Consider the following 25,653-nt stretch of genomic DNA (forward strand, 5'->3'; position numbering starts at 1 on the left):
ATCTTATGTTACAAACTCCGCAACTGAAGTATCTTGCAAGCCTGGGCTACAAAAGCTTACTATTGTCATAAGCGACAATTTGGCATCCTCTGGGTAACCTCAACCACATCAAAGAATCAAATTCATCAACACAGAGCAGGCAAAGAGTATCATATTAAAGATTCTAGTCAAAGTACCAATACAAATTCCGACATAACAGAGAAGGAGTTCCACCGTGATCCCATTGAAACCCAGGGCTTTATCCCCTACCATAACTGCAAATTACCTGATGTACCTCTGCCTCTGTAATTTCCATACATAAAACATCAGTGTAAAAAGCAATAACTTCCTCTCGGACTCGCAGATGGTATGAGGTTTCATTAGTCACAACATAATCTGGAAATAAATCTTTCAATAAAATATTTAAAATTTTAGCTTTATCAGAAACAACACACTGATGGGTTGACAAAAGAACATTTTTCTTGCGCTTATGCCCTAGGTCTCTATTCACAATACTCCAGGGATGCTTATTTCCTTGCTCTCTAACAAAAATATGCCAAGAATCCCTTTCTGATATCGTGACCAAATAAAAAAAATCAGACCTACTGCCTTCAATAGTCATCTACCAAAACCACTCACCATTCAGGATCACTCTCCTGCTGAGCAGCTCTCCTTAGAAGGTTCACGGACTGTTTCAACAAAGACAACTCTCTAGTCCACCAGGAGTAATTCTCTCTTGACCCGAACTACGAGGAATTGAATTCACAGTGGCATTGATGAAAGCCAGAGAAAATGTTTTTGCCAGTTCTTCCAATTGAATATCATGCAGACTTCCATCTAAGACATGGAGTCCAGCAGAGAGAATATTAGCAAATTTGCGCCAATCCGCCTTCCTTGCAGGAAGCACTTTTGCTGAACAGGGACATTGCATCTATAAGCATCTCACAACTCACCAACCAACTCAAAGATAATAATTAATCAGTGAACACTAGAACAATTATCAAAAACAGACCAAGCATCAACCCTACCAAGAATATTCCTACCAGCAATAATATCAATATTTATTCCACCAAACGATCTTCCATCTACCATCCCAACATATGTTGGTAACTCACTGAAAACATTGAAGATATCAAATCCATACTGCAGAACAAAGCCTTCAAGTAAGTAATTCTCCTCTATCATCTCTGACTCCACTATGCCAAAGAAGTGACTTAGCATTTATATCAGCACCTAGTACTATAGGACAGTTACCAACAAGACCAAGAATTCAATCCCACTTTCCGAAATGTTCCTCAGTGGGATTTCTATATTGAAAATAACTAACAACACAGATATCAAGACGATCAATAACAAGTTTAACAGCGACATGATGAAAATCAGAAACCTGTCTTAAAAAGATACAATCATCTAATGTCCTCTTACACAAAACTGCAGACATACTGTTATACTTCCAGTGTAAAATTTTTGCCAACTATTAAAACAGACAGATCATCTGTACCACATATGTATGTTGTAAAAGAGTTTTATCGAGGGACCTCCTTTCACCTAACTTGATTTGAGCAATGTAAGCACCTTGAGAATTTATCTGTCTAAACTTAATTATGCAGTGAATTAAAATACATCTCATCAGCTCTCAAATAACAACCACAGTCCTTACTGTCGACCGAGTACTTGCAATCCTTGCACATTTTATGTAATTTACACAAGTAAGAGCCTCAAACCTTTTAGGACACTTCACAGTTGTGACCCTTTTTACCACAGTGTGCACAAAGTGATACATATTGACAGAATTTTGCCCTTTGTCCAAATCTACAATACTTAAAACATCTTGGAACATTAATACTCCTTGACTCTACAAGAAGAGAAATCCACAAACAACCTACCCTCAGCGACAAACTTGTTAAACAGATTAGGCCCAACTTCAAATACACCATAATACAGTTTGAAAGTAAATAGTAGTCTAACAAAGATATTGAAATGAATTAAAATTAAGATAATGGTTAATTAAATATTTAGATAAGACATTATGTATTTGAAATCAAAGAATTTTGTTAAGTTACGAAATTACTAAGGATTGATCATATAAGGAAAATGTTAAAGAAATAGGTTAGCACAATTAAAAGAAAGCCTTTGACGTAACAAAATATTTTCTAATGTCATGCATACTGTAGAAATTCAAAATAAATTTTTTGAAAATATTTTATTGCAAGTTTTAATGTTCTTTAGCAGTGAATTATGACAGTAGAAGATTCAGTAAGCTAAAGAGTAGGAACTTTTTAAATATGGCCTTAACAAAAATGTTGAAAATCAGATAGTTTGATAAAGCTAGAAGTAAAAAGATTTTAAAAATAATTTAAGGAAGTAGAAGCCTTTTGCAAATTCTTATTTAGAACTACTGTGATAGGTCGTATTTTAAGGTTGGATTGGTTAATTATTAACACTTTTATGTGAGAGACTTTGATTAAACTACATTAACCAAATTATATCTTTCATAATAAGACAGTGTATAGAAAGTAATGTATTGCATGATAGAGAAGAATTAGAACATAAAAGCAATTTAGTTGGATGAAAAAAAATGTTTATATGACAAAAAATACAGTTTATATTTACGGTCAGTTTAATTTATCATTTCAATTACCATTCTCTATTAAACATGAATAAAAATATTAAAAGAAGAAAATTTGTTTGTATATATTTTTTTCCTATAATGCATTATTGAGATTTATTCTTATTATAGATATTTAAATTTAACGACAAAATACTATGCTGAAAAAGTGTTAAGATTCATTAGACAGCTTGTATTAACCGATGAATGGCAGCAACTAAAGTTATTGCCACTTAAAGAACAAACATTAGAAAAAGGTGCTGTGATCGTTGCTCAGTGGTGCCAACCTACTATCGATGTCACACATGAAAATATCAGTAAGTATTGTTTTACAAAAAATATTCCTTATTGGCTTTTTTTATATGATATTTAATGAAGAAGCATAAAAAAATTGTTTCACCTTGCAGAAAAAGTTTATTTTACTCCAATTTTTGAGTATATGATTATTTAAAAAGTAACTTATAAATTTTTTGGACATGTAGACATGTATGAGATTCATATTTGTGACAGCTAGTATAATATAATTTGTATAAATAATATTATTATTACAATTATTTTACTCCCTGGTTCACCTTATGTACTTTTTTCTTTTGTCATAAGCACCCATCAACACTTGTAATGATCATTACTCCTTTGAGGAATTTATTAAAAAAAAAGAAACAATTAGAATTTATTTACTTTTGTTATTAATCTCGAGAAAGATACTTTCTCAGTCATTTGATGATTTATATTACATGAAATTAATGATTATATTTTGATTAAAATGTGTAAAATTAATTAAATCAAAGATTTTGATTGCAGTCAGTTGAAAACAATTATCGGCATAAAACAAGTAAAAACTAAAATTGTGCAAAGTCTAGTGATTTCAGTTGTAATCATTACTGTGTCAGAAAGATGATTATTAAAATTTTTTTTTGATTTATTGGATATATTTTAAATGTACATTGGGTAATTTGCTATCACAAATGAAAAATGTTTATAGAAATTCCACCAACAAATATAGAAGATATTCATGGGAGGATTTATTAGATTGAGAATTTATGGTTTTCCATTATGTAGCTTTTAAAGAATTGTAAGTTTTATTGATATCTTCTTTTTTTTCTGTATGATGAATATTAATTGTACTATGAAGTATAGCATATATTTTGTTATTGTAATTGAATGAACAAATTAATTATTACTATTAGAGGTTTTATTACATATTGTTTGTTGTGTCTTACTATTATTACGTGTATTAATAATAATAATTTTATTTTTGTGTAAAGCCTATTAATAAAAGTAAATTAAATACCATACAAGTAAAAAAAATATATATATATATATATAAAATGTTTATATATGAGGTGCGGCTAAGAAAAAAACTGGATTAATGCTATAAAAACCTTCTCCTTCAATATATTTCCTTACACTGCTCCATACAAATCTTTCTGTCAAAGCATTGTTGGAAGCCATTTCCAGAAAACATTTTCATGGTATCTGTCGCTTTGTCTTTCACAGCTTCATTTGTCTCAAATGTTGTTCCTTAACCGATTATTTGCCAGTGGTGCGTAAACGCACCTTTTTCTAAATTAATTTTTTTATAAATTTCTAAATAATTTTCTTCACTTTTTACAATTTGGCCTTACTTTGTTAAGTTCTTTGATCACCCTAACATAAGTTATAATTGATTACGTTTTTATTTTTTAAGTTTAGCTGCATTCAATCTTACTGTAATTTAATATTCCGTGTAACTGCTTCATTTTATAATATATTTGGATAGCAGAGTGGTTGTTATAAATAATATTATTATTTTAATTATATCTCTAGGTTTTGTTTTTTATTGTCAATTGATAAAAATAACTTGTTTTTAAAAATCATTATAAATAGCAGTCGTTAAAGATGGTGCGATGACGCACCTTTGGCATAATGACTGATGACTCATGAGCTAAGCATACATCGTAATAGGTTATGTTGGAATATTCTCACAGTCTTGTGTTGCATTGCTTTGCTTATACATCATTGTAGTTTTGTTTAGTCTAACATTTTATTGAATTGATACAGCGTTTCCTTTTGTTATTAAATTTTGATTACGTATTCGGTATTAATTTTATAATTCATAGAAATTTACTCAAGAAATATCTCAGACAATATTACATCGTCTTTTAGTATAGTGTTTATTTACTATGTACATGCATTAGTTTTACAAGAGTCGAGTTGATTTCATTATAATTTAAGTATTTTTAAAATGTGGAATTTTGAAAAACCGCTGACACTTGACGAATTGCAGTCCATTTAGATGAAGATGAAGATAACAACATATTGCAAGCAACTGCTATTGACGCGACTTATATTCCACCTGAAGTTGATGAACTTACAGATGAAGAAGATTTTGATAACAATTTGCTAATCGAGACCCCTTCTACAGCAACAACTGATATAGCAGGTACGTTTGAGATTCATGTACATTCAGAAAAAGACATTGATGCTGAAATATCAAATTGCAAGGATAAACCAAAAAAATCTAAAACTAAACCCAAAACAAACATTCCAAAATGGGAAAAAATTGAACCAATTTATAAAGAATTGCCAATTTCAGTAGAACGTAGACAAATAGAAATTTTAGAAAATAAACTGGCAGGAAAATCACCCCTTGAAATATTTTTCCTTTATCTTGATAATGATTTGCTGAATATGATTTTAGAGTTCAGTGTAAAATATGCACATGACAACAATCTGCATGATTTTTCTTTAAATAGTGCGTTACTAAAAAGATTTATTGCAATTTCGATACTGACTGGTTATCATATGTTACCTCAAACAGAAATGTATTGGAGTAAGGATGAAGATAAGGTTGTTGAAATAGTCAGAAATTCAATGAGCCGTAACACCTTTAGAGCAATAAAAAGGAACCTGCACCTTTCTGATAACAAATTGCTTGACAAGAACGATAAATTTGCAAAAATTCTGCCATTTTTTGATGAAATAAACAAACGTAATTTACAGTTTGGCGTTTTTTCTCATAATTTATCTATTGATAAAGAAATGGTGCCATATTTAGGTAGGCATTCAGCAAAAATGTTTATAGGGGAAAATCAATCAGATTTGGATTCAAGCTTTGGTGTTTATGTAGTTCTGATGGGTATTTGTACCAATTTATACCATGCGGAGGTGCTAAAAAAGAAAAACCTGAATATGGTCTGGGGACACAAGTAGTACTCGATCTGTTAAATGTTATATCCCATCCGAACGAGCATAGAATTTATTTTGATAATTTTTTTTCGACATATGATCTATTTAAATTACTCAATGAAAAAGGATATTTCGCTACCGGCACTGTCAGAGAAAATAGGCTTCCTAATTGCCCACTAAAGAGTTCAAAAGTATTGCAGAAGATGGATAGAGGTACATTCGATTTTGCATTTGATAAAAAAACTAGTTTTGCAGTAGCTAGATGGAATGATAATGCAGTGATGACAGTTGCCAGTAATCACAATGGCATTTACCCATTAGCAAAGATATAACTATTAGTCAGCCATTAATGGTAGCACAATACACGAAATTCATGGGTGGCGTGGATTCTCATGACAAGAGCATTGGAAACTATAGAATAAAAGTGCGTGGAAAAAAGTGGTGATGACCATTGTTTACTAATGCTATCGATTCTGTTATAGTAAATTCGTGGAAACTATATCGGCTTGTAAACCATGATAAAATCAGTCAAATTGACTTTAGGTCGTACCTTGTATTATCGTTGATCAAAAGTGTGGAAATAAAAATACCACAGTGCATCGCATTCGGGGAGATAATGTTCCTTTTCCATCATTGGCAACCAAAGGTCGGCCTTCAAAAAATAGTTTGCCGGAAAATATTCGTTTGGACAAAGTAGGGCATGTTATTTCCAAACATGCAAACAAAGCTAGAAGACGATGTAAGCTGTGCAAAAACCACACAATATTTTTGTGTATAAAATGTAAAGTCCACCTGCACTCAAAATATTTCAAAGAATTTCATTCACCGTAAAGAAAATAAATCCACAATAAACTAAAAACAATTTAATGTAGTTTATTCATAGTTGTTTTTTCTAGTTTTATAAATAGTTTGGTTTCTTTTTATGTTTTTACAAAGTTACATTTTATATTATGCTTTTGGCCAAAGTTGCGTAAACGAACCATTTTATTACTAAGCCATTACTGAATTTTTTGTTGATATGAAAATATTTCTAGCTTTATATACTTACAAATAGATGAAATAAAGTAATTAATAAAAAAAAAAGTAGTGTTTATTTAGTTCTGGCATTTAATGGGTTAATTAATTTCATATTGAAAATTGTTTATAATGTTTTTAATACTTAAGTAATTTTCATGAAACAAAATATTGTTTTTCCTTACAATGGTAAAATTGTTATGCATTACTAAAATTCTACATAAGCACACCACCATTATCCACCAGTTTCCATAAAACTGAAGTCGGTCTGCAACAGACTTCTCCAAATAATCCACCAGCATGTTTCTAAGAATGTGACAGAATTCATTCCTCCAATTCATCAAGAGTTTTTGGTTTTGTACAATAAACTTCCTCTTTCACCCATTCCCAGAGGAGGAAGTCAGGATTCTTTACTAGCCATTCAAGGGAGCCACGACATCCCAACCAGCATCCTGGAAAATGGGTGTCGAGTCACACACAGACAGGACTTGAAGTGAGGTGGGGCCCATCTTGCATAAAGATTATCAGTAATTTATTACAGTTAAGGAAAAGCATTGAATAATTATTTTACTTGTTTCTTATCAGTTGCTATGATAATAGTTTTTCTGTATTTGAAATTTTGTAAATTACTGTTATTACTTTTGATGATCGTTAACTCTGAATTTAATTATAAGAATTTATTTACTTATTTTTTTATGTTGATTGAGATTATGTACATAATTTATCCCCACTTTATTACATACATAAATATATATATATATATATATATACACACACACACACACACACACACACACACACACACACGCACACACATGAAGAGTTGGAGGTGAAAGGTAAATACTTGCATAATATAAATTATTTGATAACAAAAGTTACAATGTTCTAAAGAATACCAATTATTTGTATTTGATATTTAATAGCATATTCCACATCAGTTAATTAAAACTTTTGCTTTAGTTTGTAACCTATGTACTTAGTCAAAGGAGAGACAAAAAGAAACTAAAAAATATTTGTAAACCAGCATAAAAAATTAAAAATTTGCTTATGTTTTTATATTTATTGGTCAGTTTTAATTCCTGATGAGGTATTTTCACCCATTATTTAAACGTCTTGTATGTTTTCTTTGAATTGTTAATTAAAATCCCTTTTAGCATTTATAAAAATTCATTTTAAAAATGATATCATGTTTCGTCGACTCAAATTTCATTGACTCAGATTTTAATAATAATGATGCCATATATATTTGCTACATAATAAACATAATAGAATCCTCTTTGTATTGTATATATTAATCAAGTTTTTATGATATTAAATGATGTATGGTTTACTCTGTGTGTTGGGTAAAGTTAACTAAAAAAACACAGCTTGTATTTGCCAAAAGAAATTGGACTTTAATGAGAAAGAAACAAATGAACTTATGTTAAATCATAACCTTAAAAACTAAAAAGAAATTATGAAAATAACATAATTTAATGATAAATATGAATATCAACTGAAATCAGCATAACAATAATATTAAATGAAAAAAAAAAATACATGAATATACACTTTTAAATACAGATTTTGACAATATACATTTTTGACAAAGCCTGAAAAACAAGAGAACATGAAACAACTTAATTTTAATTGTAAATTTAGAAAAACATAATATCAATAGAAAAATGTAACTGGCAAACAGTTGTACTACTGACATATACTATAATGTGACAAATAGCAATGAACGAATGTCATTAACTTAGATAAACGAATTACAGTAAATCTTAATTAGCACTGGCCTTTTCTGAATTAAGAACATCAACAAACTTAACGTTAAATAATTAATACATGTAATTCTAGTTTAGTGTAGAAAAAAGGCCACAATGATATTCTAGTACAAAAAGAGTTAATAACAATAATCAAATTGTAATAAGTAAACATAAAAATAAAGAGTTAATTACAATATAATCGCATTGAAATTAATTGAGCACGTAAAATAGGTTGAAGCTGAACAATGACAACCTTATGTAAGTAACCTGTCGTGACTGTACTTAAGTGAAATTGAAACTTGAAAGGCATAGGTATGATGAACCGAATGTTCCACAAATTGTAATGATAACATAACTGTTTAACGTAATAAGTAATGAAAAACTGAACTTGCCTGTAGCACACAAATATTTGTAAGAGAGGAACTCATGAATGAAGGTAAAACGAATACATACAGTAGATTCCTGGGCTTAGTCCGCCGTGGTGTATCAGGAATACAGTGGTGAGAATGTGGCTTCGAGGTTGAGCAAGACTGGGCGTCTGAAATGTGTAGCAACGAGTTTGAAGAAATCCTGCTTCGCTGAAATTGTAATAAGAAGCTGGAGAAAATTCGGCGTCGACAGAATTGACAGCTTGTGATGATTGAAGCACTTTCTACAGAGAAGTAATGTAGAATTTGAAGAATAACATAACGAAGAAACGAGGCTGGACGAACATAGAAAACTGTGAAATCACGAAAAACTGACGAGTAGAATTAGAAAATATTTTAACAGAGAAATACCGCAACGTTTATAAGTGCGAAGACGACGAAAGTATTAACATTAAGTGAAAGAAAGAAAACATCAAAGGCTGGCCCTCCAAGAGGACCAGGATCTGCAGAAGTGAAAGTCCGAACTAGAATGAATAAAAAGCTGGCGTGGTGAGAAGTAGGGGAAGCGAACAAAGCAATGGACAGAAGAGTGTGTGTGTGTGTTGTCAACAAGAGTAGTGTCTTAGTGTTAGTATGAGAACGATTAGAGAAACTGTGTGGAATTCGGGAACGAAGACATAACAAAAATAATTTAAGCGAGCAGTCCACTAAAGAATTACATAAGACTGATAAAAATAATTTCTGAATACGCAAGTTGAAGAAATGACATCAGGGCAGACAAAGAGAAATAGACTTCTAGGAACTATGACAACATTGATATTGGTTGAGAATAAAAAAACACTAAGCCTAATATATACATTAAGACTAAACAGCAATGAAATAATGCGTGATATAAATAAGCTAACACCAATACGATGATGCAAAAGTCAGACAAGCTGGAGCCTGAGAGAAATTGATATTGAAAATAAATCCAAATAACCTATTTAAAAATACACGTAGATAAGCCTTACAAAAAAGCAAAATAAATAACCAAGCCTGTAAACTACAAGACTTGACCATAACCTTGAATTCATTGGATTTAAACGACTTTTACACAGTGTTTACGCCGTTGGCGTAAACACTGTATGTTGAATCTTTGCTGTATTATGACATATCCGTTTGGGATAATCTAGCAGTGTTGGAAAAAGTGGTTGTTGAAGCAGTTCATTCCATTAATGTCAGCAAGGCATGATGAGCTACATGTAGAATTTTTTTTTTTTTTTGAGGAAACAGAATTTTGAATGTGATTAAGAGAGTACAATTTTGGAAGATTGAACCGATTTACATAATAAAGATAACAGATTTAAAAATGTTATACATATCGACTACCATAAAACCACAATCTTTGAATCTGCATCGGGTTATTTAAGTAAAGAATTTTTTAATAATTTATTATTCAGCATTAGCCGTTGTACAAATACATTTTTATGTAACGTATAATATGTATTTGTTTGCAAATGGAACTAATGCTTGAAATTTTGTATAATTTTTAGTAAAAAGAAAAGAAAAGTTATCATTTACTAGAAAAATAACGCATATGACAAAAAAGTGCCACTTTTTCTGCCATTGCCGAGGAAAGTTAAAAAATACATTCTCTTTTTCACATTAACAATACCCTCCCTTTTCACTGTTCTGTATGATATTCTTAAATGGTATTTATTTCTGTGTTTCTATGTTTTTTCCAGTGTAAAAACACTACTGCATTAGAGCTAACATAGATGCATCAAGAACTTGCAGTTAAAGGTTAAAAACAATCAAAACTGTTCACCTAACATTTACCAACTTTTTACGTACCATCGTTTTTATTTTACAGCTTGCCCATATTTTGCGATAGTATATATTTTTATTTTCTTTTTTTTAAATGTTTTGAAGAAGAGATTTCTGCAAAAACAATTAATGGAGATAATGAAAAAAAAAATCAGTATGGGCAAATAATTCACAAAAAGTTCATTATTATTTACATATATTTATGACTAATGTGTTATTATTTTATTTTTACCCATCGGGTTTGTCTAGTGGCAAACTTGTCATTGCAAATCAGCTGATTTTGAAGTCGAGAGTTCTAAGGTTCAAATCCTAGTAAAGGTTTCGATTTGAATACTAGATGATTGGATGCCAGTGCTATTTGGTGGTTGGGTTTCAATTAACCACCCCGGGAACGGTCGACCTGAGACTGTATGAGGCTACACTTCATTTACATTTCATCCTCTGAAGTAAGGCACTATGGTGGTTCCAGAAGCTAAATAGAAAAAGAAAAAAATTATTTTATTTTTAGAATTCAGTTTTTTTTTTAATTCTTAAAAATTGTGTTATGAGCAAAACCAAGGGATTATGTGTAGTTGTAGATTAAACACAATATTAAGTTGCTGGCTGAAAATAATTGAACATTTTAATTTTCATTAGCATTTTTTAGTCGTCTTATTAAATAAAAAAGAAGTTAATCTTTTACCAAAAATTAACTAAATCATAAATGAAAAATATTTTACGGTATGAATTTACCATGACAAGAATGCAACATTAAAAAAAAGGCAATTTAATAAAATCTATTTAAATAAATATTGATTGTTTTAATATTTAAGTAAACATTAAAATAGGAATTTTTGAATAAATATATTTTACAAAAACATTTTCAACATTCAGTCATTTGTGGAAAGAGTATGTGCATGAACACGGCGTATGAGCTTCCAATTGCAAGGTTGATATGAGGTCTGGATGTACAGACTAAGTGCAGCACATTCCAGTGTTTGTAAGATTAAAGATAACTAATTCATCATAGATATAGGACTGAACTAATTAAAACAGCCAAGGTATTTTTTTTGCATTTTCCCTTTTCAATATTCTCAGTATATAAATACGTTAAATATATATAATAAATTCATTATTATAATTTTTAATATATAATTTTTTTTAGGTAAGGCATTAGATGAAATAGCAGACATTGTTGTAAAAGAAATATCAGCAATGACTAATGGCGAGCATCCAATATTAAAAGTTCCGCCTGAAAAACTTAAATTATGGGCATCATATAATATAATTGATAATCAGTGGTCAAAAACCGATAATAAAATAGTTGTGGAAGCCGTTTCAAATATTCTGTTTAAACAAATGAATTTCCATGGCAGCCAGGAGTTTTACTATTATCCTGAAAATTCTTTTATAAATAAGGCAAGTGAAAATTATTTAATTTTTAATTCAAAAATGTAACTGAAGCATTTTACAGGGGTGATCAACCACAAGACAGAAAAATAAAGGATTTCACTCTGCACAGAATGATAGTGTTATAAACTGTTTATTAGCTGAATTGACTTGTTTGTAATTCATTCAGTCTGATTAAACATTTGAATTTGGTAATTCAGGAATATATTTGATTGATTTGAATAATTGTATATGCTTTCTGTTTTTATAATTCTTCGCTTATACATAAATTATTTGTTTATTCGCTCTCAACCAAAGTGTGACTCTCTGACCACCAACAGGTTTTATTTTATAATATTCTGTTGATCTATATCTTCATACAAATAACTTGCTGTTACATCATCTCATGCACAAAAATTAATTGTTTAAAATACAGGGATCTCTTGCTTGCCTATCAAGTTCTTTCTGAAAATTTGAGTTCCAAGTAAACATACTGATTTATATTTATACATAACTAAAGCTGATGTATATATGTCAATCTTTGTAGCGGAATTGCAACATATCTATTTTTCATCCAGAGATTCCGGGTTTGAATCCTGGTTAGATAAGGCATGTTTCACATGATTTAAAATTGATTATCATCCATCAGTAACTGTTATTGGGCATCAGCCTGTTGTCAGTGTATACATACATCATATATTGAAAAGTTTTCTCTATTTACAATGCAATACATTTATCTATTTCTAAATAAATAAGTATATTTCTATTTATTACCTAAATAAATTAATATCAATCTGCTTCATCAAAAAGTAGTATTGTGTGAATGTATGTAATTTATTTCCCTTAAGTAAATTATGTATGCATTTTTTTAATATGGTAAAACTTCCCAATATCGGACACGTCTCTGTAACAATCTATCTGTTATTTAGAGGCATCTGCTATTCAAAAAAATGCCACTGCAGTATTATGTCTGATTATTGTACAGAAAACAAAAAACACAGAATAGAACAACAGTGTTGCGTATTTATTTAATGTAAATTAAAATTTAAAAAAAGATTATTTGCTAAGTAAAATAACTTTTTAAAATTTAATTTTTTTTTGTCGTTTTTCTGAAAATAAAACACTCCTAAATGTTCATACTTAAATAAAACAAATAATACTGTACTACTGTAACTGGCCAATAAAATAGAGAATAAATTTACTGTATTATACTGAAGTGGAATAAAAATCAATATACCCTACAAAATATTAATCAAAGAAGCTACAGTATACAAGAATATTAATCAAAGCTCATGTACAAAAAATAATGTAGAAATCAAAATAAAAAGTCAAATACAGATACATGCAATTTAATATAAGTAGTTAGTTTAAAATTGTTGTCTATTTTAGTTTGAACTAAGTCCTGTGGTACATATTCTTTTCAATAAACGACTGTTTTTCTGATATTAAAATAATGCCTTATGGTAATAATTTTTGTAAGAAATATTTTAATTTTCTAACCTCTTCTGTCGCTTCCTTACTGGTGATTGTAAATCCACATTCATCATCACTCATTTTGGAAATAATCAAGTCTGAAGCAGCAACAAGATTACATATGTCGATACACTCTCTGTGGTGAGCGCATTGTCAATATTTGGTTACTCTTTGTAGTTTTCAAACGGTTCAATAAGTTCTTGTAATTCATTCACAGAATTTTTATTTGGTTCAGTAAGGTTTTCAGTATCTGAATTGATACTGTTTCTTGAAATTGATAAAATGTCTCAGTCATAATAGTAATCGGTTTTATTGCCATATGAATCCATAAAACTGCACTTTTAATGCTTTTAGAAAGCTCATCAGTATCCGTAACTTCATTCATTGTTGACAATAAGTACCGTAACACCTTTTTTCTGTACTGGAATTTTAAAGTTCTGAATGATCCCTGATCAAACAGTTGACATACTACGGTAGTATTTGGGGAAAGAAATATCAATTTTACTTTTTCTAATCTAATGTTTGGGTGGGATCTTGCATTGTCTAAAAATAGAATGACCTCTTCCTTATTTTGCCTTCTCATTCTACGATCAAAACTTAACCAGTCCACCATTATCTTCATAGACATCAAAGATTTTTTTATTTGAATATCATTCAATTTCTAATGAATTTAAATTTATGCCCTTAAAATATTGTGGCTTTGCAACTTTGCTGATTATTAATGGTTTTACAAATTCACAGCCAATACAACAGTCAGTCTTTCTTTCGATTTCTCCCCCCCCCCCCCCCCCGCTGTAACATTTTTCTTCTTTCAAGACATTGTTTTACTGGACATAGCTCAGAAAAAAATACCAATCTCATCATAATTAAAAATATTTCTTTCATTATAACTTACGCACATTTCATTTAACTTTTCCTTCTACTCGGACACCAAATTCTTATCTACAACCCCAGAAATTTCATCACAAACATTTTAAAAAAAAATCAGTTACGTCTAATTGGGAATTTATCTAATCAAAGCCTTGATGCTTTAAGCTCATCATAACAGATTTTTTAAGCAATTTCTAGGGTTTTAGGTACATTTGCTTTTAAATGATTGTCATTTTGTAGTCTATGACATCAAGTTTTCTTTTTAAGATATCGCTTATTTGAGTTTTCTAGGCATCAGATTGCCGTATCATACATACTTGAGTTTTCTTTTCCATAGACATTTATAACTGCTACCTTTTCTTTTATTCTCAAGCGTTTACGTTTTTGAGTAACGACTTTTATGAGATACTCAAAATTGAACGTACAGTAAACGTATGTATAGAAAATATACTACAATAAAAAAAAATATTATAATCAAACAAAAATATTGCACATGTTTAATGGACAGTGTACACTTCCACATAACTGATGACTTATCACGTTGGATGATGAATTGATTGATAACATCACATCATCGTCTTTGTGGGAAGTGATTCAATTCACAACAGATAAACAAATTAGTCACACTGAGTGATTAAAACAAAAAATTTTCAGTTTTTATTCCTGCTGACCGTTTTTCAGAACAATTTTTATGAGTAAATTCATTGTACACATCCATTATTGAGAAAAATTTTATCCATTAGTATAAAAATGCCAGGGAATATAAGTGTCTGGTATTAAGAGAAGTCCGTTATTGGGAAATGTCCATTACGGGAAGTTTCACTGTATTCATGAAAAAATTAATATTTATGAGGAATGCCTCCTGCTGGTAAAATTAAATTAAAAATTTAATACAAACATAGGTGTGGAACTAATTTTGTTTCTAGTTATAGTTGGCAAGAAATATTTCCTGAATTTCTGCTATAAATAAATTAACACTGTATAGCATTTCTGTGGATATCAATTTTATTTTGGTTTTAAGTCTAATTTGGCATTAGAAATCTTTTAGGTTATAATTTCAATTTTTTTTATTAAATTAAATAACATCTGTCAAAAACATTTCTATATTTGAAAAAATAAAAATTTGTTAAAATGTTTGTAGAGTTGGCAAATGTAACAATGAAACCTATAGAGAATTTGACTTTACAGAAATTTATGAATATAAACAATATAAGTAAACATTTTTTTAAAATAACTTTTACTAAAAAGGAGACAAAAAGTGAAGAAATTATTCAGTCAGCATTAGACAATATTACATTGACAATTTCTTTTCTCTTTATTGTAATGTTGAATTATTTACTCTGTATTATTAATAGCTTTAAAGGTATCAAGAGAATAATGAGAGGGATAACACACATTGTTTTCACTTATTTTAGGTAATCTATACATCCGTAATAATAACAAATAACTTATAACCTACAATAAATAAATTATTATAATTTATAACCTACAATTGCTATGGTAACGTATGGTAGGACTTATGGTATCTTAATTAAATTTAAATCAAAGAACAACTGTTAACAACTAATTTCAATATAGTAAACGATTGTTATAATTCTGTGTAGTGTACACAGTTATTATCTTTTAAACTACATAATTTTAGATGGCTTTTCAATTTTTGTTTAAAAAGTATCATAAGTACGGCTTTTGTAGAAATTCCCATATTTCTATGTGCAGTTTTTTCTATGTGAGTTTTTTTCAGTTATTTCTATGTGAGTTCTATATAAAAAGAAAAACATTTTCTGCTGTATTCCATCATTTATAATCTGAGATTTCATTTTAAACAAATAGAACAATTAAAAACCCAATAGATCAATTTACTGCTGATTGAGAAACTTTTATTCTAATATTACAGTACAGTCCTCCTGTGGTGTCTTTTGGTATAAGGCCGATTTCCTTCAGATCCTCTCTTGTTTCTCTGATCCATCTGCATCCTGTCATGGTGTTTTTTTGTCAAGATTGTACTGTATTAGCTGTTTCAGAAGTCTTGATTCTTGCATCCTTGTGATACATCCAAAGAATAGTAGTCTCCTCTTTTGCATGGTATTAGTGATGGGTTCTAACTCTTTCTACACAACTTTGTCAGGGATAATCCACCACTGCCCGTCTTTCTGATACTTTTTATTGGCTTCATTGAAATATGTACCGTGGAAAAACAGTGTGAGTGTTAAGATTTTTATTTTCTGAAGTGTAAAACCAGCGGCTTAAATTCACTCGCAGATGTTAAAAAGTATATTAATCTTGTAAACATCCTGGTTCTCTCTCAAAAGGCATAATTATTTTACACAGATACAATAAGAGCATTAATGCCCTTATTGTATCTGCCATATTGCTCAAAAGACATGAGAAACCATTCAAAAGTTGGGTCAAGAAGTGTTGCTGGTCCCACCTTACAGTCTCAATCTCGCACCAACAGATTTTTTATTTGTTTGGTTCTTCCAAAGAGTTTTTGCTTGACACTAAATTCAACAACAGTGAGTGGATCAAGAATCCGGTACAAGAATGGTTCAGACACCAAAGTGAATAATTTTTTACTATTGTAATAAGAGAACTTGCATAAAGATGTGATGAGTACCACCTAAACATAGCTGGCAATTATGTTGAAAAGTAGCATTAAATTTATTGTCATTGAATAAATGATCATTTTTCTACAGTAATTAATTACTGAACAACCTTTGTAAAACATGTAGTTTATGAAGTAGAAGTAATTTCGAATGCATTTGAGCTTATTAATAGCGTGAAACTATTAGTAAAGCTTTCTTTATAATGTTGTGAGAGTTGCACTGAACTTTGTGAAACAAAAAATTTTTACCTTTTTTGTATGCTGAATTGGCTATGTTTTAAACTACTTACTTCTTTATCTTTAATTAATGATACGAATTGATGTAGAGAAAAAACTGTTCATTCAATGACAATGAAACTTGCACTACTTTTCAACATAGTTTCCAGCAACATTTAGACATTTGTTCCATCATTCTGTGGGCTTTCCGATTGCAGCAGCATAGAAATTTTTACCTTGCTGTTTGAACCTTTGTGTACCGCTTTTTTGACCACTTTATTATCATTGAACTTCTTGCCACGTAAGAAGTCTTTGAGTGGGCCAAACAAATGATAATCAGACAGGGTGAGGTCTGGGTTTAAGGAGGATGTGGCAACACCTCCCAAGCCAACCTCTTGAGTGTTTCTCCTGTTCTCTGAGCAATGTGGGGATGCGCATTGTCTATGCAAGAGAATCACACCTTTTTAGAGAGTGCCCTGATCTTTTCACCTTATCATGCGTCTTGCTTTCTGTTGAAGCATGTTAGAATAGTACTACTCACTGTTCATGATATTTTGTTTTTCTAAATAGTCACTAAAAATTGGGCCTTGCAAGTCCCAGAATACCATCTATGTCATTTTACTGACTGACGTGTGAATTTAAAATTTTTTTTTTGGTGGGCGAATCCAGCTGTTGACTTTGCCAATTAAATTAAAGTCATTACCTTCTGCTTCAAACCATTCTTTGAGGTCAGAACAAATTGCTTCTGGGAGTTTTTATGGGCTTGATTCAACTGTCTTAGAACCCATCTCGAACATGTTTTGTGGTAATTCAGCCTGTCATAAATGTTTGGATGCGCGATAGTTGAAACTTCAATTGGTCTTCCAGAGTGGTGGAGATCAGTCACATTGTTCTGCCCAAATTAAACTGTTCCACCCACTTATACACATTCTGAAATCAACAAAAGAGGTTATATTTAAATTAATTATTATCAAACAGCTGATTAATATATGTTCCCAAGGTTGCCAACTTGACCCTCAAAAAGTTTCATTGTCATTGAATGAACCATTTTTTCTCTACATCAATTTGCTTGTTAATCATTGAACGTCTCTTGTATAAGCTACTTATATCATGCAGATTTAAAAGAAATGTTTATGAAATGCTTATAATAAAATTTATTATTTTGTAGATGAACTTTTAAGAAAACCTTTTGTTACTTGTAAGTATATTCTTGATATTATATGATATTTTAGGTATAAAATATTTTACAAGAGGAACATTAAGATTTATTGTTTTCTGCTGCAGCAGCATTACTACAAAGGGAAAGTAATATTGATCTGCCAAAAGTTTAGTATCAGAGTTTTAGAAGTGTCGACACTTCATGACTCAATTTACAAAAGCAACAAAAATGCTACAGAAATTTCCAGATGTGTATATACTTTGTTCATAGATACATCCAATTTTTTTTTTTTAGTTCAAGCTAAATTACATTTAACACTATAAAATTTTCCTTATGATCGGTGGCCACAAAAATGTAATGTGGTATTAGTTTACATTTGTAATAAAAATTTGAGAAAAATCTTTCATTTATTTAAATGTGCATAATATGTTCCTAAAATATGTCTGATCCTCATGGGACACAAAAATATATATATATTTTTTTTTAAATAGGTATTAGAAGAGAAGCGAGGTATACCAATCACTTTATCAATATTATATGAGTCAATAACAAGGCGATTAGGAATTAAATGTGAAGCTGTCAGTTTCCCAGGTCATTTCTTATTACGTTGGAGAGGAAATTACCGATCGTAAGTATTCATATTATGTTAATAATCTTTCATTTCATAATTTTTGTATAATATATTTTACTTTACATCTATTGCATTTCCTATTTATTAAATTATGCTATTTATGTACAGGATTTTGTTTCTATACCAGCTGTTGGGTAATTAATGTTTTCTTTTTGATCAGAAATTCATCTGTAAATGAATTCTATTATATTTTGGTTTTAAAGGTAATATTCAGTTTGTTGTTGAAAATATTATCAAGGTTCACTGAATTTTAAAAGAAAATTAAACCAAAAATTTTAATAAGCGTTTATTACTTATGTTCAGAGTGCAATTTTTCATATAACAACTCATATTTAGCCCGCAGTTGTAACTGAATCAAATTCCAGTGATAAAAAAAGCTGACAACCAGTTGCAGGACTTTCCTGTCATGCGGCTAAAGCAACTAAAACAACTGTGGGTTGTTTCTGATGCACAGCTTACACACACACACACACACACATACACTTAATTGAAAATATTTATCATTTTATTTAATATAATATTATTTCTTTTATTTAATTCAATGATTCTAACTAAAGCGGTGCAAATACCATATTTATTTCATGTAAGTGTTGCAGTACTATCAGTGATGGTCAGCAGTAACTAAACTAATGTAATTTCACAACTTACCCAGAACAAATTTTACATGTAAAGTCAGTAGAGGGTGTAGCTGCGAAGCTTAACGCACAGGGGATAGAGTTCGAGACCAGCCAGACTGAGTTACGTTTTTACACTTTAAATATTATTCATTTATTTAATTCTATTACTTATCTGTGACGTCACAACATAACAGTTGTTTAGAGCATTTTTTGGGGTGCGGGTGCAATTTTGCAAATATTGTTATTTTTTAATTAACAAATGTGCCTAAGTAAAATAACCATAATTAGGCGAATCTCGAGATACTGAGAGAGACCTTGCTCTACAGCTTCACCTCCTTGACCTTTTAAGTTGATAATTTAATGACATCAATGCTCAATATATAGAAATAATCTGACCAAGTTTGGTCTAAATCGGTCCAGTCATTCTGGGGATGTAAGGTGATTTAGAGGTCAACACCGAACACACATACATACAAACGTTAACATCTGGAAAATTTTAATCTGGGTTTTTGGATTCCTTAGGTGTCAAAAGTCAAGATCCAGTGAAAACAGCAAATGCCTAAATTTGTCAGATTGCAATACTTTTACTTCGAGCTGTAGCGCTATCTAGACAGGAAAGTAATATATAATGTAAAATTATCAAAATACTTAATCAGTTTTTGAGAATTACATCAGGTAGATGTTGTCCTCCTCTATGTATGCAACTGCGGTTGAGGTTCCCCATTGCTGGCTCTACGTCTCGGGTGGATGTCACAAATTTCATCTTGAATTGCTTGTTTCAGTTCACCCAGTGTCTTTGGCCGACCCTTAAAGATCACACTCTTAAGGTATCCCCACAAGAAAAAAGTCACAAACAGACAAATTCAGTGATCTTGGGGTTCAGAGAATGTCACTGAATTTTGAGATGGTACAGTTACCGAATAATTGTCACACAGCTGCCATCAACTGCCTTGCAGTTGCACCATTCTGTTGAAACCAGGCTTTGTGCTGGTGTGGGAAGTAGTTCAATGTAGGTGCAACAAAAGATTGCAGCATGTGAACATACTGATCTGAAGTGAAAGTCGCCATGATCTGCTCCTCATATTTGTACATACACCTGTATATATGAACATTTGAACATTAACATTCTGAAAATTTACATCTGGTTTTTTGGTGTCAAAATGGCAAGATCCAATAAAAACCGCATATGACCAAATTGGGTCGATTACAATGCCTTTCCTTTCTAGAGCTTTAGCTCTGCTATAACACTATGTAGACAGGAAAGTAAAAGAATAGACTTGCTTGCATCCTGACCCCATAGGGGAAGACACCCTCCATGTGATGGTTTTGGTCGCCATGCCACTCCCTCCACACTTATTCCTTATGGGCTTTACCGGAGGTCAGCTTCAGTACCTCGACGATGATATCTTTTAGTCAAGCTTCAGCTAGCATATCACTGATGTGAATGCCACAAGTGACATTCCCATCAGTGTACTACTAACTAACGTAAACTCCAAATAAAGCACATCTAGCCAAGCCCTTAAAGACTGAATCACTGTCTAAGAAAGAAGGAACTGAACTCTACCTACCCAAAAGGTAAAAATGAGTTGGACACATAAATCATAAAACGCAGCTCAAAAACACTTAAAAAAACATAACAATAACAATAAATAATGTAACATATCATAACCAATGAAAAACAAACAAAAAAATTTATAACCGAACAGAAACAAAAACAGCAAGTCCAAGAGAACATCACACATCTTCAGCGATCCTTTCTTTCGCCAAATATGCAATAAAACTTTCTACGATCACCCATTCAGTCCAGCTTTTCCAATTAACACAGAAATCAAGTGTAAAGCCGACAAATGGTCTCTGTGCGCATTAAGTCATACCTAGCACATTCATATATATATATATATATATATATATATATATATATCACTTGATAAGCACCGTACAACAATCCGTATTGTGGATACATACCAGAGTCAGCCAGGGTGAATTTCTGTAGTCTGTCCTGAAAAGCGCTATGTCCTGAAAGAAATTGTATCACATACTTATACAGATGTACCCAAAAGAGGCATCCTGCAAGTTAACAACATTAGGGAAAAATCATGCGTATAAAGCCCACACTCTGTCTCATCCCATCTGACATGCCGCAGGGCGACACCATGCTGTTCTATCTCCTTTATTTTTTCCAAAGTCAGTTCACCTGACTTCTTAGCAACATAACGCTGTTGCCTCTTGGATGCTATCAAGTCTATCGGTTTCACGCCTGCAATCACAAAGATGACCTCCTGTGAAATTGTACGGTAATCACCCATTACTGTTAGCAATATAAGGCATTGAGCCCTTAACAAAATATCCCAATATCTTTTAAATTTTAGTCTATCTGCTTAAACAGGGCCACATATAGCATAATTGCCTCACAGACACCATTATATAAGATATTCATAGTCTTAAAATAAAGACCCCAATTAGGATTGACCACACTTTGAATTCCGAAGAAGGCATTACAGGCCTTCCCAGTTATATATTGAAGGTGCTTCTTAAATTGTAATTTCTCTTTAAGAAACACCTTGAGTTACTTTTGAACCTGAACATATCTAATATGTTGGCCTGACATCAATACACAGACTTGCCGCCTCACAGCCAAATGGTCTTTGAGGAGCATCATCATGGTCTTCTCCGGGCTAAACGTTATCTTATGTTGATGACCTCATAGCTCAAGTATCCTGCATGATTGAGTGGCTCAAAATTCAACATCCTCTCCACAAATCTCCTTCGATCAGCAGGACCCTATCATCAACATAATCCATGTTGCGACACCTACTGGGCATCCTCAGCCGCGGAAGTGAATCAAACGCCACAAAATTTTTTCCAACGAGAAAAATCTGGCATAGACTTGTAGAACTTTGCCTGCAAAAAATGTTGTAGACCATTAGTAGTTGGAATGGACAATATGTACATGTGCTATATTCTTACTGCAACCGCTTTATTCTCTGCAGTCAAATGTTTCAATATATACCTCCTTGATAATTGCTGTGTAACAGAATCTGCATATTCTTAATTTAACATATTATCTTACACTGCAGTGAAAATTTAATCTGGCATAAAGAATTGGCACCGTTTTAGATAATGATGAAATGAAACGAATAGCTGTTTAAATATTTAAAGACTTTTAGTCTAACATCTGTACTTGGGTTATTTTTACAATATATTTTTTTCATGTATTAAGATGAACGCTCTTTATATTGTCAGTTCTCATCTGGAGTTCAATTTACTTTTATCTACATTTCACTTATTTGTTTTATATAAATTTCTGTTTTTTATTTTACATTTTTTTTTTTTTTTAACAAATGTTTTTCATAATTTGTCTTAATTAGATTTTTTACTCTCAACAGGATTTTATTTTTTATTTTTTTTTCTTTCTTGGTCTTCTGTTTAATTTTAGCAGAATGTATTGTAATCCTGTAGTGATGCTGTCTTTATGTGGTGCTGCTTGACCATTTTTGTATATTAAATGGCTTTTTTCTGTTCTGGAAAAATGGATTTTTTTTAGGTTATTTGTACTGTGGTGTATTCTTTAGTTTCTGTATATGTTAATAATTTCAGTTTTCCTAGTTTTATACTTAATAGAATTGAAACAAAAAATATGTAAATAAAAGTATACATTACTTGATAGTAAAAGTAAATTCCCATTAAAATAAAAGAAAAGTGAAAATATTAAACTTTTATATTAGATTTCTAGTATTTGAATTTAATTTTATTAATATTAATTGTTTTCAGCTGTGATAATTTAGTCAGCGAGTATTCTTATATAGATGTCTTTAATGGAGGACGTTTATTTTCAAAATCAAGCTGCCCACGCTTTGAAAATATTTTCCCATCAAAGTGCCCTATGTCTGATGTGTTCAAATATGGACCGGCAACGATCGAAGAGGTCAGTATTTTATCTGTGTATAAATATTTATTATCCTTCTCAAGGAAGGTTTTAATCTCATCTGTGATACAAATAAGCTATGGTCTGGATATTACATAAATGATATGTAGCGCATAGCACTGTGCAAATAGCAATTTTATTTTTTCACAATTTTATACAGAAAACAATATTTTCATTAAATAGTTGTTTAGTGATCATCACACCTTATCTGCAGTCTTATTCACCATCCTACTTAAAATTTATTTCATCACAAAAAAAAATATTCGGTCAAGTTTTTTGGTAGTATTCACTGAAAGAAAAAATAATAATCTAACCTAGTTCTAAAGCTTCTCAGGTATTGAAATAGAGCAAGATCTACAGTTTTAAATAAGCAGAAGTACTTACTTCGTAGTTCCTCAATATAGTGGTTCTTTCCTATTTTATATTTGAGATTTTTTATCTTTGTATAATTCTAAAACGATTAAGTTAATTATTTTAGTTAAATTGGTTTTAGGTTGTACAAAGGATGGCTCATAATTTAGAAGTGGCAAATCGTCAAAGAACATCAATGGTTGGTCGTAATGATAGACTTAAATCGGTATTGGAGTTATTACATATGTTAAATCCATCAGAATTAAATTCCTTACTTCAATTAACTAGATTCTATATGTATATGAATATGGAAATCATTCATCCTCTGCAGAAAATACAAAATCTTCTACAAATTACTGTAAGTTTAGTTTTTACCATTTATTTTTTTTTACTTTAACATAATTTTTAATGTCATAATTGTTTTATAAAAATTTAGGTTTTCTATGTCAAAGTACAGTCCAGTTGGTCATTAAAAAAATAAATGAAGGAAAAAATTTTGATGCTGATATTTGTATATACTTATTCCTTTTTTTATGTGCTTTATTTCTTAACAATTTTTTAAATCAAAGAACTAATTTTTACTGTTCACAAAAATTTGTTATCTGGGATTTCAGTTGGTTCAGTCCTGCTGTTTTAAACTCTCCTCAAATCAGTTTACGAAGGCGTGATTGTTAATAAATACAAGGTTTGAACTATAAGAGGTGATCTGCAACTACCAGATCTGCTGAATTTTTTGACCGTGCAGGCAGCAGTATTTGAGTGCAATGCTGTCTTAAATGAAGAACAGGATATATTTCTGTTTAACTGATTATAAAGACCATTCCTTATTTTACAATCCACTTCTGTGATAACTGTTTTAACCGGCTTCATAAAATCCACCAAAAGGACATCATTTTAGTTTTAGTAAGACATGATCAAAATCTTCTGTGATGATTTGGGTTATGTGTATTTTTTTATAGCTTCAGTGTATCTAAGCACTAAGAGACTTCGGTTAATTAAAATCATGAACATTAATATTAGTTGTGAAATTGAGAAGGAAAAGCTTATTAAAAAGATCCTATTGATAACAAAGAATAAAAGACTGTGTTGAATGTGGAAACACTAAGTGAAATTAAGGACCAACTGAATGAATGCCTTACATGAAAATCAGTAAGCCTTTTATCATGTGCATTTATTGATATGCTAAAATCTTCAATACTGGAAAACTTATAACCAAATAAAACTATTTTTTAGTTTTGTGGGGAAGTAAAAAGTTTTATAATGGAGATACCAGTTAGTTTTTAAATTTTTATTACTTAATAATTATTTTTATGTATAGTATTTTTGTATACTTTTTTGCAGGGAATTGATAGAAGAGGACATGGTCAAGCCCATCACATGTTAACAGAATTACACGATTATCAGATGAGAATTGAAGAAGACTTTCAGAATTATAAGGTAGTTAAAATTTATTTTTAAACATAATTAATGTGCCTTTATTTTAAATAAATAATCATAATATGATTGTATGTATAGAATTACAATTTCTGTAAAAATAAAACCAGAAAAAGAGGACTACAAACATGTAATCAGATGATTTTTTTTTTTTTTTTGTTTAGAAATATTTAATTGATAATTTTTTTTTAAATTTTTATCCTCTTTTTGTAATTTATATATATTAAATATAAATTACAAAAATCGTAATTGAAAAAAAAAATTTGTGTGCGAGACATTTAATCCTTTCATTGCTCATCCCTCATACCCAGTATGA

General features: G+C 30.6%; 1 protein-coding gene across 1 annotated transcript in view; it reads left to right on the forward strand.

Moving 5' to 3' along the window:
• Positions 1–25,653, forward strand: part of LOC142324188 (F-box only protein 21-like) — a 44,693-nt gene that overhangs the window by 6,994 nt on the left and 12,046 nt on the right. Inside the window, exons 3-8 of the mRNA XM_075364934.1 lie at positions 2,720–2,904; positions 11,836–12,089; positions 18,871–19,007; positions 23,399–23,552; positions 24,046–24,261; positions 25,245–25,340. Of these exons, the coding sequence (XP_075221049.1) occupies positions 2,720–2,904; positions 11,836–12,089; positions 18,871–19,007; positions 23,399–23,552; positions 24,046–24,261; positions 25,245–25,340 (1,042 nt within the window). The remainder of the gene's footprint in view (positions 1–2,719; positions 2,905–11,835; positions 12,090–18,870; positions 19,008–23,398; positions 23,553–24,045; positions 24,262–25,244; positions 25,341–25,653) is intronic.

Source organism: Lycorma delicatula, chromosome 4 (assembly GCF_047948215.1).
Source record: "Lycorma delicatula isolate Av1 chromosome 4, ASM4794821v1, whole genome shotgun sequence".
NCBI lineage: Eukaryota > Metazoa > Arthropoda > Insecta > Hemiptera > Fulgoridae > Lycorma > Lycorma delicatula.